This window comes from Prionailurus bengalensis, chromosome D4 (genome assembly GCF_016509475.1).
Source record: "Prionailurus bengalensis isolate Pbe53 chromosome D4, Fcat_Pben_1.1_paternal_pri, whole genome shotgun sequence".
Taxonomy (NCBI): Eukaryota; Metazoa; Chordata; class Mammalia; order Carnivora; family Felidae; genus Prionailurus; species Prionailurus bengalensis.
The window spans coordinates 58709256-58724233 of record NC_057359.1 but is presented as its reverse complement, the minus strand read 5'-3'; the positions used below and the strand labels follow the sequence as shown (position 1 = coordinate 58724233).

Genomic DNA, 14978 nt, shown 5'->3' with positions numbered 1-14978 from the left:
ACCTTGTGCATTTCCCAACTTGTAGGACCTCCCTCTGGATGTATAGACAGTGGTGGAGAAGGTCCAGTGAGACTGAAGGAACCCCAACTGCTCCTGCTTTGAGAAATGAGCATGCTAATTCCTGCCCAGGCTGCAACCTGAGTCTGTGGTCAGGCTCCCCTGAGATAATGCGTGTAGGGTGACCCAGAATCACTTTGGAAATCCTCCGGAACTGCATACAGTTGGATCTTTTTCCTTTGGGAGTCAGTGCAGCATCATGAAGGACACACAGGGGTAGAATCTGGGTGAGGGTAAAGGTAGGGGCTGGAGGAGTCCTGGGTTTTAGGGAAGTAGTATAATTTGACTGTGAAGTTAGAACTGACTTTCAAATTCCATCTCTGCCATTTCCTAACCGGATGGTCCTGGGCAAGTCTCTGTGGCTTTACTTAACTCATGGTGATAATGTTGTAAAGCATGGTGAGCAGTAAGTAGTAAGCACTCAGGAAATGTCAGGAACTCTCATCAGTCCTGCCCCTCCCAGTAACTCACTGTGGAAACTTTGGCAAGTCTGTTTCCTTAGTGTGCCCATCTGTCAAATGGGGCAAGAGGTTGGATTCAATGGCTTCTCAGGGCTGTCTTTCTTAGCATAGACAGGCCAAGTCTGTGGCGTCACAGTGGCGGTTGTACCAATGTCCTTTTAAAGATAAAGTTACACAGGAATCTGTAGCCCATGGGGATGCAGCCATGGAATTGAGTTTTCAGAAATGTTCTGTAGACTGGCCTCTCAGCCCCATAATCCTGCTCCTGCTTTACTCCTTTTTGTTTTTTGTTTTTTTTTAAGAATCTTTTTTTTGGGGGGCGCCTGGGTGGCTCAGTTGGTTAAGCATCCGACTTCAGCTCAGGTCCTGATCTTGCGGTGCGTGAGTTCAAGCACCGCGTCGGGCTCTGTGCTGCCAGCTCAGAGCCTGGAGTCTGTTTCAGATTCTGTGTCTCCCTCTCTCTCTCTGCCCCTCCCCCGTTCATGTTCTGTCTCTCTCTGTCTCAAAAATAAATAAACGTTAAAAAAATTTTTTAAAAAAAGAATTTTTTTTTTGGTTTGTTTTTAGAGATAGAGAGTGCATGTGTGCATTCATGAGCATGCTCGTGGGAAGGGAGGGGCAGAGGGAGAGAGAGACACAGAGAGACAGAGACAGAGACAGAGAGAGAGAATCTTAAGTAGGCTCCACACTCAGCTTGGAGCCAGACTCAGGGCTCCATCCCACGTCTCTGGGATCATGACCTGAGTTGAAATCAAGAGTCAGATCCTCAACTGAATGAACAACCCACGTGCCCCTAGAGTTATTTTTAAGTCATCTCTGCACCCAACGTGGGGCTTGAACTCATAACCACAAGATCAAAAGTTGCATGCTCCACAGACTGAGCCAGCCAGGCGCCCCTTGCTTTACTCCTGAATGTGTTTTCCCTAGTTGACATTATAAGACCACCCTTTTAGGCTGGGATTATTCATCCAATGACATAGGGAGGATGTTGAAACCCCCCTTGCACTGTCTAAGCTGATATTTTCACAGGAACCTTCACTGTGTTACCTTGTTTGTTCTTTCATGAGGGCAGTGACCCCCAGAGGGCAGAACTAGGACCAATGGACAGAAATTATATGAAAGCTGACGTGTGCTCAATGAAGGAAAGGAATTCTTGGCAGCCATTCCACAATGAAAAGAGCTAGTGAGCTCACTGTCCCTAGAGGGATTCAAGCACAGGCTGAGTGTTTATTGGGATGCTATAGACAGGCCAGGCTAGATACAATTCATATAATTAAATGAGGTCCTCTACTCCAAGTGCCCATGCTATTAATGAACTATTTACTGATTTAATTAGTAATACATTAATTGATGAACTACTAGCTGTACCATCTAAGAGAATCTGGCCTATTCTAGTTGCTCTCTGAAGAGAATGCTCACTGGAAGACTCCTGGGATTGGGGGTTTGTGGAGAATCTGACAGAACACATGACTTATGACTCATCTTTCTGCGCCTTCTTTCCCACAGAGTGAAATTCTATAATGTACAGGGTGTGTGTGTGTGTGTGTGTGTGTGTGTGTGTGTGTATACAGTAGACTTCACTTCATTAATGCACTATTGACTGCAATTATGCCTTTTCATTTTCCCTGTAGGATCTGAGGTTTTCTTCCCCGTTCAGCTCTGCCCAGCTGTGTGTTTTTCCCCAGCAATTCTAGATCCGACATTGTCTTTTCAGAAATTTAGCAGTGGTATCATGACAGCTGTTAACCAATGGCTCTCAGATGTGCTTGAGTTGAATTTTTTGCCTGCTGGCAAAGGATACTTTGAAAAGACTGGCACAATTTTTTTAAACATGTGAGTACTGTCTGCCTCCTCCTATACAAACCCTCACTCACAGCTCCTGTCAAATGCTGGGCCATTGGCTCCTCTACCAAAGGAGAAATATACTGAGTCAACCAAAAAAAAAAAAAAAAAAAAAAAAAATTTTCTTTAAACGGCACTGGGGGATGTAAACCCATCTTAACAGTACCTCATGAGATAAGAGCCTAGCAATTCTGTCATTTGATATTCACAAAAGCCCAGAGAGGTGGGTTGAGTGGGTGCCAGTTAATCTCCCCAACACACAGGTTAGCAAACTGAGGGGCAGAGAGGCGAGGTCACACTGCTAGGATGTGGTAAAGCAGGAGTTAGAGTTGTGGACTACAGAGGCTCAGTCTAAAGAGGATCATCCCTTCACCACGTTTATTCATTCATCAGACTCTCGATTTATGTGCAAGTCCTGTGTTGTTCTGGGGTTCCAGAGACAGATAAGATACTGTCCCTGCTCTCATGAGAGAAAGGCACAAGGACAAATTGCTATGATAGTGTGACGAAGGCATTTGCAGAGGTGTGGGACCCGGAGGGACTCCAATACACTCACTCAGGGAGTGACTCTAGGCATAATACAGACACAAAACCCCACAGAAGCAGGTAGTAGTAACCTCTGCTCAACCAGAGAGGCTCAGCAAGAAAGAGGGTCTTGCAATGTTCGGAGGGAAGGTGATATGTTCCCATGGGAGTGGTAGGTGATTGGGCCAAATCTCAAGGTTGCTCTAATGCAGTTCTTAACTGTTTCTCCTTGGGGACTCCATTTTCTCAGCTCCCTAGTTTGGTCACCAGGGAACACTATGTGCTCCTGCCCTTCCACTTCCTAAACAGGCCAAGCATTGTCTACCTCTAAGCCATTGGTCATACTGAACCCTTGGCCTGTAGCAAACACCTTTCTCCCCATCTTCTCCAACTCAGTCTTCCAAGCTTAGATCAAATACCACCTCCTTCAAGAAACTTTCATAGATTCCCCCTAGTGGGAAAGGACTCTTCCTTCATTTTCCTAACTGTATTCAATTAAAAGCTCCATCAGGTTCTGCCTTATATTATAGGCTTATTTCTCTCACCTGACTGTGAGCAACTGGAGGGCGAGAGAGTCTTGTCTCTCTCTAAGCCTAAGCACTGGACTCTTTTTGTTGAATGGAACAGAATGAAAAAATGGGAGGAGGAGACAGTTCTTTGGTTCTTTTGGGACACATTGGGGATGGTTTGCAAAGAGACTTGCTGGTACTTTGGGCATCTAAGTACTGTGATCCTTACCAGCTCCAAATTCTCAATGTTTGGATAGGTGGAGGCCTGGTGAAGTGGGGGGTGGGCAGGAATCAGTAAATCATAGGGATTCAGTCCTTGCCCTGGAAAAGCTTTTAAGTCAGTGTTTTTCAATGGACGGTTCAGGTACCTCTTGCATCTGATTTCCCCGAGGAAGTTATTAAACATTTGGGTTCCAAGCTCTGTCCCATATCACTAAAGCAAGCTCTCCAGAGTTGGGGCCCAGGGATCTGCAGGCAATCCTTCTCACACTGAAGTTGAGAAGTTACTGTTATTAACAACCAGAATGGCATACTGCCAGAAGAGCCGAGGTCCCAGAGGTGGAGCCCTGCCCACGGGAGCTCATAGCCTAGGAAGATGGGGGAGGACTGGGCACACATACTCATTTGCCATTGCACAGGGAAACAGGAAAGGGAGAACTCAGGGCTATGTGGCCTGAGCAGTGAGTGGTGGCCACCAGTGGTATCTCTGGGAGGGTGTCCCACAGCTGGAAGATTTACTAAAATGGATGAGGAACATTGCAGGCTGAAATTCTTTTGTTTGTCCCCAGGCTGGCGTTTTTTCTGAACTTTGCAAATTTTCCAGGTCAGACCATGAAAAGTTGATACAAGTTAAGCGTTCTTGTGTATGTCTCGTTTGGTCCTGTAGCTTTTCTTTGAACTGCCTTTGACCCTTGGGGTCCATTCACTCCTCCAGTAAGGGGAGAATACCTGCTGCCATTACTCTGGCCATCTTAAGGGATGTATGGCAGGAGTTTGCCCACCTTATCCATCCTCCTCCTTACTTTGCTCCATTCCCCAAACCACTCTGAACTCCTTCCCTCAGGAGCCTTTACCATTCCTGTCCCCCCACGCAAGCCCTTGGTCAGCTCTTTTCATAGCATTTTACTGATATGTTGGTACACAGTAGTCTCATCTGCAAAATGGGAATGTTGATCATGCTCTCCCAGTCATTATCCAGTGAAGTCTTACTCAACCCTCAACATCCTCTAGGTTGCTCCCCCAAGAGAGGTCTCCTCCAACCTCCTCCGCCTTTCCAGAGTCTGGCTTCATCACCCTGCTGTTTTCCCACTGCCCTCTTTGCTTACCCCCATCCTCACACTCTTTACAGTCCAAGTAGAGATCTGTCTCCCTTCTGGACAAGGGCTCAAGCCACGTTATGCCCTGGCTCTTGACACAGGGCTGAGTACTCTTTCCCAGGATGGCTTCAAGGGTCAAATGACTGCTGTGTGCACTCACTGAGGGTGTCTCTGCAAATGTTGTTGCCCTCTTCCCTGACACCCGTGACAGCGGAGGGCACGGGGCTGGCCCATTAGGCCAAGGGGACGGGGCACCCCAGCACTTCAGGCATCAGGTACTCCCACTGGGTCCGGAGAAAGAAGGGAGGGCTATCTACTCGGAGCATGTGGCCCTTCTGGCCCCAGAAGCACGCTGCTCCCCCTCCCCCATGCCTGCTGGGCAGCAGCTTTCCCCTGGGTGGCCAAAAGGGCTTTAGGGACAGAGCTTTCGGTGTCTCCGAAGCTGCCACCGATGGCACAACCCGGGCATCCAGCCTGCAACGAGGGCCTCAGAGGAAATGGAGGAACCAAGTACTCGCTAAACGGGGGCAGGCTTTGGTGAAAGGAGCCCACACAAAACCCAGCTCTGAGCCTAATTAAAAAGAGTGCTTAATCCCTCCCCCAACAAATGCTGATCTCCCACAAAGGAGAACAGGAATGCCAGTGGCCAGGAAGACCCGAAGCCTTAAAAACAAGCGCTTCGGGCTGTGCTGGGCAGCTCCTCTAGGATCTGATACAATCACTATTGTCAGGGAGGGCTGTTTTTCCGTGTTTTTGTATCCTTTTCTTCGCATCTTCTTTTGCCACTTAATTTCATGCATCAGAGGTCAAAAGACAAAAGGTCAGTCCTGGTTTAGAGGCAGCAAACTCCCCACCACCAGGAACGTGTATCCAAAGGAGCGCTTTGAGGCACCGCCTGCAGACACCGGCAGGTTTTCATCCCCGCCTAATTCTCTTTTGTCACTTCATGGGGTACACGAGTCTACGTGCAAATTGCATGAGAAATGAGACACCAACTGCTGTACCAAACTCGGAAAAAAAAAATCGGTCCCCCTTTCAATTCACCATACTATTTCCAACTCGCACCTTGTGGGTAAGAATTTGTGCCTAACAAGAATCCCGTCTGGGGCTCTTAGCCTGCCTATCCACAAACCTTTATGTATACATATCAACTTACACTGCAAATAAAGACTCGGAATAGTTAGTCCTTACTTGTTTTTCTGGGAGAATTTATAAAGATCTCTCTCTCCAAAACATTACCAACGCTTGTCCTAAAAATTGCTTTCATTGAAAATTTAGCAGCATTTTTATTTAGTATGAGTGATTTGGTATGGTTCTTTTAGTATGAATTTAGTAAGAATATTTTGTTCTAGACCTCCAATTTTTGTCGATGCCCCATTTTGGATTCTCAAGTAGTAGTGTATTGCTAGTTTCCCTATGTGATAGGTGGGCACTTAGGTGATTATAAGGAAAATACAGTGTCATGATTTCCCATTAGAAATATTTTCATGATTCAGGGGGAAAACAACTTTCTTGTTCTGTGTTTCATAACCTCCTCATACCATCTTGATATGCCAAATGGCTTTCATCTGATTGAAAGTAAATGAGGGGACAGTTTTAATTTTTCTTTTTGTAGCCGATTTTTTAGCCAGTTGCCATTCAATGTCTGAAGGTCTGGCCCCCACCTCCAGGATTAAGTAAAGGAGAAGTTAAGCACTTTGGGAAGTGTCTCTGGTCACTAGAGACTGGGGCTGGCTGCAGGGCTCACCTCAAAGGCCCTCTGGACCCCAATCCAGCCAGCTCCCCTTGCATCTCACTCTGGGCTAAGTCTTGGAGAAAGCTACCAGCAAAGAATAGCTGGTCAAGTTGCTAATAAGAGGTCAGCAGCAGCAAATCTGAAGGGTTTTGAGAGCTCAGTTTTATTACAGGCATGTTCTCAAATCCAGACTTTATATCCTGCAGTCCCCTCTCTACCCCTTTGACTGCCCCTCAAAAGGAAGAAAGGAAAAAAATAAAAAGCAGTCCACAACCTGCCATGAGTCTGGGGTATTCGCTTGGCGATTTGCAAGGTCACTCTACAGGCTCCAGGGAAAGCGCTCCAATCCTGCTGTGATCCTCTGCCATAGCTCGGAAGTTATTACAGAAAAATGGAGAATGAAGTAAGTGAGAACATTAAAGGGCCTACTTACAGGCGTGCTTCACTTCCGTTTAATAGCCTGATCTATGTCCAAAAACTAAAAAGATCGTTTAACCTGTGCACTCACTCAAAATCGCTTGTGAAGTAGGCTCCTTTATGTTCCAATACTTCACAGGATGAAATTATATCACATTTAAATGTTATTGGTTTAAAACATTAAATAGGATGTAAGTCTAGGCTGGCGCATGAATATTTAAAGCTCACATTACACGGAGAAATAGCAGAAGAAAAAGGGGAGGGAGAGCTAACAGTTCATCGTATACTGATAGAAATAAAACATCCTATGTATTAACTTTCTTAAGCAAAATAAGATTTTATTATTTACAAATTATGGCATTGTTAAATTTAAGGGGAAATATAATAAGAAATGAACTGACTTAACGTTTGTTCTCAATGTTAAACAGAGTGCCAGTAAATCTTTTCAATGCCTCGTTTGGAATTCTTAGGTAATAGTGGATTGCTGGAAAATGTTGGCAAATGTTAAATACAACTGACTGCCGGTTTTCCATATTCACGTATTGCAAGTGTAACTCCAAGAGAGTAAATTTTATCTCAAAATTCTCCTAGAGTTTCCTTCAAACCTCGTCTCTGTGCATATGTATACACCATATACATGACGTCTGCCATGTGTACCTGTGCACTAGAAACCAATAGTGGAACTGAATTGGATTACTGGATTGAGTTGAAATGAACCCAGCCAAACGACCCAGGTCTGCCCTCCCCGAGGCTTCTCTCAATAACACCTTTAATTAAAACAAGAAAAGCAGTAAAGTAAAACAACAATAGCGATAACCCACCACGAGCGCCAGGTTCCCCGAACACAGCCCCATCGCGTTTTCCAGCGCTACCCGAATATTCCTGGGTGGCGAGCCGCTAGTACATGGTGCCCTAGAGAACCAGGAGCCAGACCTCAAAGCCCTTTGGGCGCAGAGGACCCCGCTGGCAGCAGAAATGGGTGCTTTGACCCAAACCCGTCCTCAGCCCCTTTCTGCTGCGGACACCGCTAGAAAACTTGCGGCGGCGACTGGCCTGCGTTGCGCGATTTTTGCGCTCTGCACCCAGGGAGTTGCCAGTGGAGAGGCGCCCCAACCACCCGAGCGCCGCCCCCAGGCAAGCCCCAAGCTTATATCGCGAGGGACCTACTCGCCGCGACTCAGTGTCCACCCTCAATCCCAACACCATCCAGGGTCGGCAAACGAAGCAGGGCGGGGCTGGGCATTAGGGGCACCGCCCGCGGAAGGTGCGGTGCCACGTGCGCGCTGCAAGGACCCTGAATCCTGCAAGTCCAGCTGCGGCCTCTGCCGCTCCCAGATCCCGGCCCCCAGCTTTGGGGCGGGGCCTCCTCCTTCCCTCTGGCCTGGACGTCGGCTCCCACCCACCCTCAGCTCAGGCCCCAGCCCAGAGCCCTAGGGTCAGAGTCGTTCTCCGCAGCGTCTCCCTAGGCTCGCACAGAGCGAGGCCCAGCGGCGGACCGCGCTGGTCCAACCTTCCCTTGCTGGATTCCGGGTTGGGGATCTCTGGGGGCGCTGGGCCGGAACCGGGCCCCAGTTCCGGCCCACAAGCCCTGGGGTCATCGGGCGTTTCCTGGCGGAGTGGAAGAGCCCGAGCTAGGCTCCTCTCCTCCCGTCGTTGGCCTCCCCCTCCCTAGACCTCAGTGTCTTAGCTGGAGGGAAGCTCGCAGCGTGCCTAGGCCAACCCCTTCTGCGACTCTTTTCTTTTCCTGTCACTCTCTGTTCTCGGTTTCTGCTTTCTCGCTCTCACAGAATACAGAGCGCTGGGGCCCCGAGGAGCGTCCACACCAGCCCCTTTCCTGGGCCTCCAGTCTGCCCTTCCCCACGGTCTTGTCTCTCCCTCAACATAATTCTGTCTCTATAGATTCTTCCCGCATTTCCCTGCGGGTTTAGCCAGCATGTCCCTCTGCCTCTCCAAATTTCCCTCTCCCTTTCTCCCGGGTATAGCATTAAACAAATCCAGGTGTATGGAGGTTGGAGAAATTCCTGCGACGTGGACAGAAAGAATGCCTTATTCTGTCCTGGTAACATTTCCGGCCACTACAGTTTGGCTTCTCCTTGAAGTGATGCCAGCGCCGGTACCGCCATGCAGGCCGCTGCTACCAAGGCGCTGGCTCGCTCTCTCGCTCTCTCGCTGTGTATGCGTATGCTCGAGTGTGGATTTATGTGTCTGTGGTTGCAAACCAGGAGAGCCTTTCCAAACCGAAAGCTGAGCGGAGTTGGGTTCCTAGGATACTAGGGCTGCGGGCAAGTAATATGGGGGACTTTTCCGGGATTCCGACGCGAATCTGCCTCTAGAGTCCGCGCGTCCCTAGCCATCTGCCAAGTATCTCGAGGGCCGAAGCATCAATTCCGTGTGGTCCGAAGAGTTTCTCCACTTGCTCCTCTGTGGGGATCCGCCCCTCGGTCCAATGCTGCTGGAGTCAGGGAGGTCCGGAGCAAGCTGGCCAGGCGCGAGGGGAGATCGACCCACAGCGGACACGGTGCGCAAGGGAACGGCGGCTGGGGATGGGTACCCCGCGAGGGGGGGCTCTGTGAATTCTGAGCCTGGCACTGGCCCCGCACAACCCGCAGGGTTATGACTAGAGGCGGGCGCCCCCTCGGGAACGCACATTTGTTTCGCGTTGGTCTGGAGCGCGCAGAATACGACGCGGCGGCGCCGAGGTCAGGTTTTGCGGAGCACCGTGAACCCATCATTTCTGATGCTTGGCCTATTCTTCCGCCCTTCCTGGGTGCAGACTGGAACAGAGTAGGGGCCGGTGTCTCCTCCCTGATCCAAAAGCCCACAAAGCCAAAACACACTTGCAAAACTCACCAAAGCATCTCACAAATACCAAAACTAAAGCCCACAGACGAAAACATAACCCCAACCCCCCATCCAAACGCTCGGCTCCTAAAAAATAAAATCAAAATCGAAGAAAACAAAACACATACAAACACAAAATTCACCTAACACAAAACACACAGACGAACACCCAGTAATACAAAATCAAAACACATCAAAACACCGCGCAGAAGCAACAGTCTTCCAAACGACACACAAAAGGACAACCTCCTAGGACAAAGTACAAAACACGTAAAATTAAAACCCACCAGACAGAAAACAAAGGCCACCAGAAAGGCCAGGACTCACAGAGCAAAACCCTCTTAAAATGAAATCCACGAAAAAACTACACGCAAAACACCCGAAACAAAAGACTCTCTCAGAGATAATGAAAAGAAAATTCACGGGAAACAAATAAAAACAAAACAAACCCTCTAAATCGAAAACAACCCCAACAACTCCCGCCCCCAGCCTGGGGTGAAATGTCAATTCCGGGAGGGCTTTTGATCTCTAGGCGCGGACAGGCCGCTCCTCCTCGGCTCTGCCACCCCGCGCGGGCTAGGCGAGAGGGCGGGAAGCAGGAGCTGGGGCTGGACAGCGGAAGGAAGAGTCGAGCTCTCGGAGAGGGCCAAAAATCGAATCGCCGGGGCAGGGACCCGGACTCGAAGCGTGCAAGAAGGAGGCGGCGCAGGGGGACTGCGCAGATTACTTGGTGGGGGGGCCGCCGGGGAATCCACAGCCACGTTTCCGATTGTGGCGAAATCGGCTCAGTGGATAAGAGATGTCCGGTTCCCGCCAGCCTCCCCCCCCCCTTTTCTCGAGCTCTGGGCTCTTCCCCCTAGGTTGCGGCCCAGCCTCGTGACCACCCCCTCCAAAAAACAAACAACACTCTTGCTGAGGGCGATTCACTTTCCGAAACTGCCATTGTCCGGAGGGCCAAGAGTCCTCCTGCAGAGCGCTCCCCCGCCCTGAAGAACCTTGCCCCTGCGACCACCCCACAGCGGGGCCCCACAGACTTCCAGTGGCCAAGCCTTGCAGCTGGACTCGGGACTGGGGAGGGGGAAGGGGAGTGAAGTTTTAAGCCTGGGCCGAAGAGAACGGGCTGGACGTGCCACACCACTGCCCGGTCTCTCTCGGGCTGATTTCCCCTCTTGGAATCAAGTCCCGGGTCTCGGGGCCGGGCCCGCCGCAAACGTCTCCGGGCTAGAGGGCAAAGGGATTCTATTTATGGGCCGGGGTAAGGCGTCCAGGACTCCCGCCAATCTCCAGGACCTCTGAGATGGTTCTGCTCAGCTCGGGCGCTCCAAAGCCGAGCCCCGGATTTTATCTCCATCTTATAACCTCCATAAGCTCCGGGCCAGAATGGGACATGATTTGGGAGGGAGCTCTGGGACCAGGAGGCTGAGTGGGGACCTGGGGGCTTTAGGGTTCTGGCACTACCCTAAAGTCAGGGACCCGGCAATGTTATTAGAGCTGCAAATTGGGGTGGGGGTAGGATTTCTGGGGGCTGGCGCCGCCCTAGGGGTGAATCTGAGGAAACTGGAACGCCCCCCTCTACGCCTGGCGACGCTGCTTGCCTTTGCACCCCCTTCAAAAACACCTGCTTGGCGAGGTGGTTATTTTTTAAAAAACAAAAACCCGGCCTGCACCCTCCTACGCGGCGGGGCTCACACCTAGAGGAGTCACCCGCACAGGGCCGCGACATCGAGACATCGAGACGCAGGGGTTTGTAGAACGTGCGGCCACGAGGCCAGGGCTTCCCGGCTTGCCTTCGGTCCGCACCTTCTCGTGGGCGCGCGGGCTAGCGCCCGGCTCCGTTTGAACCCTTCCTTCCCTCCCCCCAACCCCCTATAAAAGTCCAGGGCGGCGCGGCAGCGGCACTGCTGCTCTCCCGGCCTCCCGCACTGCTCCGGCCCGGCTCGGCCCGGCCCGCCCCGTCTGGCCAGCTGAGCAGGCCCGGTGGCACAGCGCGGACACCCTTTGCCTGTTCGGGGCCGGCAGTGCGGGGCGGCACGCTGGGGGCGCGGCGTGTCTGGGGACATCTTGTGATGTTGGCGAGAACAGGACATGATCTCACATGGCGAGAAGCTCTTTAGTTCCTTAATCATTTCACGGTGCCTTCGGACGCTTTTTTTCCACCTAAAACGTTTAGTTTCAGCTCAGTGATCAGCTACCCCAGCTCGGCGGGGGAGCGGAAGGCTTGAATTATTCCGACCTGTGAGCGGCCCCTGGCACCAGAAAAAAAAAAAAAAAAAAAGAAAGAAAGAAAGAAAAAGAAAAAAAAAGAAAAGAGAAAGAAAAAAGAAAAAGAAAGGGGAAAAAAGGAAAAGAAAAGAAAGAAAGAAGAAAAAAAGAAAGAAAAAGAAGCACACACAAAAAGTGGAAACTTTTTCTCCCTGTCCACTTCATCAAGTTCTGGAAAATCAAAATGGATTTAGAGAAAAATTACCCGACTCCTCGGACCGGCAGGACAGGTAGGACTGCGATCCGGGCTTCAGGCATGCTAACTCCAGGACCCAGCCGGCTCTGGTCCTCACGCACGTCGGCCCTGGGGGAGGGAGTGAGCCGCATTTTCTCAGGGATTGACTGCGTGTCTGTCTGCGGCGCGTTTTTTATGTCTTTTCACCAATTTGTTCACACACTTCTGCATCCGTCCAAGTATCTGTGAGTTTGTGTTTTCCTCTGTTTCTGTATGTCTATTTGGGGGTCTGAAAGTTCGTTTGGGTCCGTGTGTTTACATAGGGGCTCAGAGTGTGCGTGAGTGACAGTGAGTTTGTGTGTCCCTGTATGTATATTTTCAAAATGTCTGTGTGCCTAAGAATTTATGTGCCTGTGTGTATGCGTGTCCTTATATTAATGGGTGTTAGTCATGTTTATGAGTTCATATTTCTGGGTACTGTACTCTGCATATCCAAAATGTGTGTCTGTGAGCCGAGTGTATGTAATTTGGAGAAGTGTCTCAGTGTACATCTACTCCTTTAAGAGCTTGTGTTTACCTGTTGTATCCCAAGTGCCTTTGGCAGTGAGAATGAGGTGGTTACGCTGACTCCTCCATTTTTGGATGCCAACAGCTGTTCACCGTGTACATGCCAATGTACACAAGAATGCCTGCCTGGAGGCACAGAGGTGGATCTAGGGCAGTGGGGTTCTGTTGTGCTAAGCCTGCAGATGGTCAGGCTGTGGTCACGTAATGTTGGGAGAACCCGGAATGGAGGCGTGATTTCAGGGAGTGCCGTCCCTGGGTGTGTGGGGTGCACTGCTTCACTCTGTGGGCTCTGTTGAGTCTACCATTTGTATGAAAGTGTCTCCTGTGGCAGGCATAACCTTGGCGGGTGACAGCAGGCAACCTACAGGCTAGTTGTGACATTTCTAGGGACCTCCAGCCTGCCTTCACTTTTTCCTAGACAAGCCTTTGACCATGGTGTGTGTGTGTGTGTGCTCTTGCGCGCATGCTGTGTGCATGGGTTTTATCTTGTGGGTGCTGCTCCAGTGGAGGAGAGCACAGTGGGTGGACATGTATGCCTCGCCTGGGCATCCAACTCTGGTGCCTGTATAAACACGGGCCTTCCTGGCACAGAGCTTGGTGTGCCACCCACAGGCCCAGGCAGTGGTAGCAGAGTGTGTTTATATCTAAGAGGAAGTGGCAGGCAGCAGGAGGCCTCAGTTTGCCCTGAGGTTAAATCTGGGTATAGGAGCCTCTTTTACGCATTAGGCTATGTGTACTAACCCCCCCACCCAAACACACTCCTGGCCCTTCGGGCAAGAATTCCACTTCCATTATCCTCGTGGATCTTTGAGGCCGTACCTCCACCTCAGCCTTAAATACTGGTCAAAAAGCAGAGAGAGAGAGAGAGAGAGAGAGAGAGAGGTGGACTTCAACTCTAAACCCAGACAACTCCCTGGGCATACATAGGTTTCCAAAATTGTAACAGGAGAAATGAGGACAGAAATCTAAGAGGTGGGGAATTAAAGCGGACTCCCCAAGGTTAAGGTGCATCAGGAAGGGAAAGGAATCGGAAACCCCCTCTGCTCCATCCCCTTCCTCCTTCCCCACTGGGGTCCCTAAGAGGGTAGGACTCAGAGAGTCGCCTGCGTCGGAATGAGGACTAGGTGTTGTGTGTATGTCGGGAACGGGTCAGAGGCATGTGAGGCTCCGAGGGAGGGTCTGGGTGGCTGGCAAGGCAGCCTCTCCCTACGAGCTGTCTACCCAGAATGTAATTCAGGGCGGTCGATGGGCTCTTTGATTAGTTCAATCGCCTGAATAATCGTTTAATCAATAAAGCATTTCATTCCTCAGTGAGGCGGACCTGGGTGGGGCTGGGGGCCCTAGTCTGGCCCGAGTTTTAAAATCTGGAGAGCCACGCCCCATCTTCTCCTTTGGGCTGGGGTAAGGGCCGCCTCCTCTGGCAAGGGTGGACATCTCAGGTGACACTGCCCTTCCGCCTGTCTGCACCAGCCTGCACCCCAACTGGGGGGAGAGGAGACAGCTGAGAAGCTGGCCAGGCTCGGGCATCTAGGTCTGGTTCTAAGGGATTTGTGTGGGCTTCTCCCATTTCTCAACTTCGAAGCCTTTTATGGGCCACTTGACCTCCTTTTCCTTCCTTCCAACTGTATTCCATTCCCTCTCTTGACTTCAGTTTCCCCATCTGTACAATGGGGAAGGAGTATATGCCCTTTTTGCTCTAATTCCAAGATCGGGTGAGGTCAGCCTTGAGCAGGGAGCCACTTGAGGACCCTCCTGTCTAGCCTCTGATCATTGTGGTACCAAAAAGGAAAAAAACTGACGGCCAGAGAGGGGCAGGGACTTGTCTGACATCATACAGCAAGAAGTACAGGAGTAGGTAGTACAAGAAGTACTACAAGGAGTAGGACTGACAGGTGACTTCCCTGCCATTAGACCTCTCATTCTTGCTGGGAGAGGAGATAGAGCCCCACCCTCCAAAGGCCCCCTTGGAGAAAAACTATGCTTGGCCAAGCTAGCTTAAGGAGTCCATGGCCAGGAAGGCCAGGAGAGGCTGAGCACTGTCTGGGCATTGGCATCTAGCACCCTACCTCTGGGATGAACGTGGTGGAATGATAATAATACTCCCTAGCCATGGATCTTCATCTTTCACAACTTTGGGAGGCCTCATCTCAGGGGTCTTCTCTCCATTAGACACATAGGGAAGCTGAGCCCTAAGAGAAGGGGCCTGTAGCCTGAAGACTTTGGGAGAGAGGAAGGTAGTTCCAGAACCCCTGGCCTTCAGGGTGCACTGGT

At 50.6% G+C, this 14978-nt stretch overlaps 1 protein-coding gene across 1 annotated transcript in view; it reads left to right on the top strand.

Annotated features, from left to right (window-relative positions):
* Nucleotides 1-12026: 12026 nt before the first annotated feature.
* PAX5 (paired box 5) overlaps nt 12027-14978 on the top strand; it is a 187839-nt gene continuing 184887 nt past the window's right edge. The window contains exon 1 of the mRNA XM_043565614.1: nt 12027-12195. Within this exon, the coding sequence (XP_043421549.1) occupies nt 12150-12195 (46 nt within the window). The 5' untranslated portion in view covers nt 12027-12149. The remainder of the gene's footprint in view (nt 12196-14978) is intronic.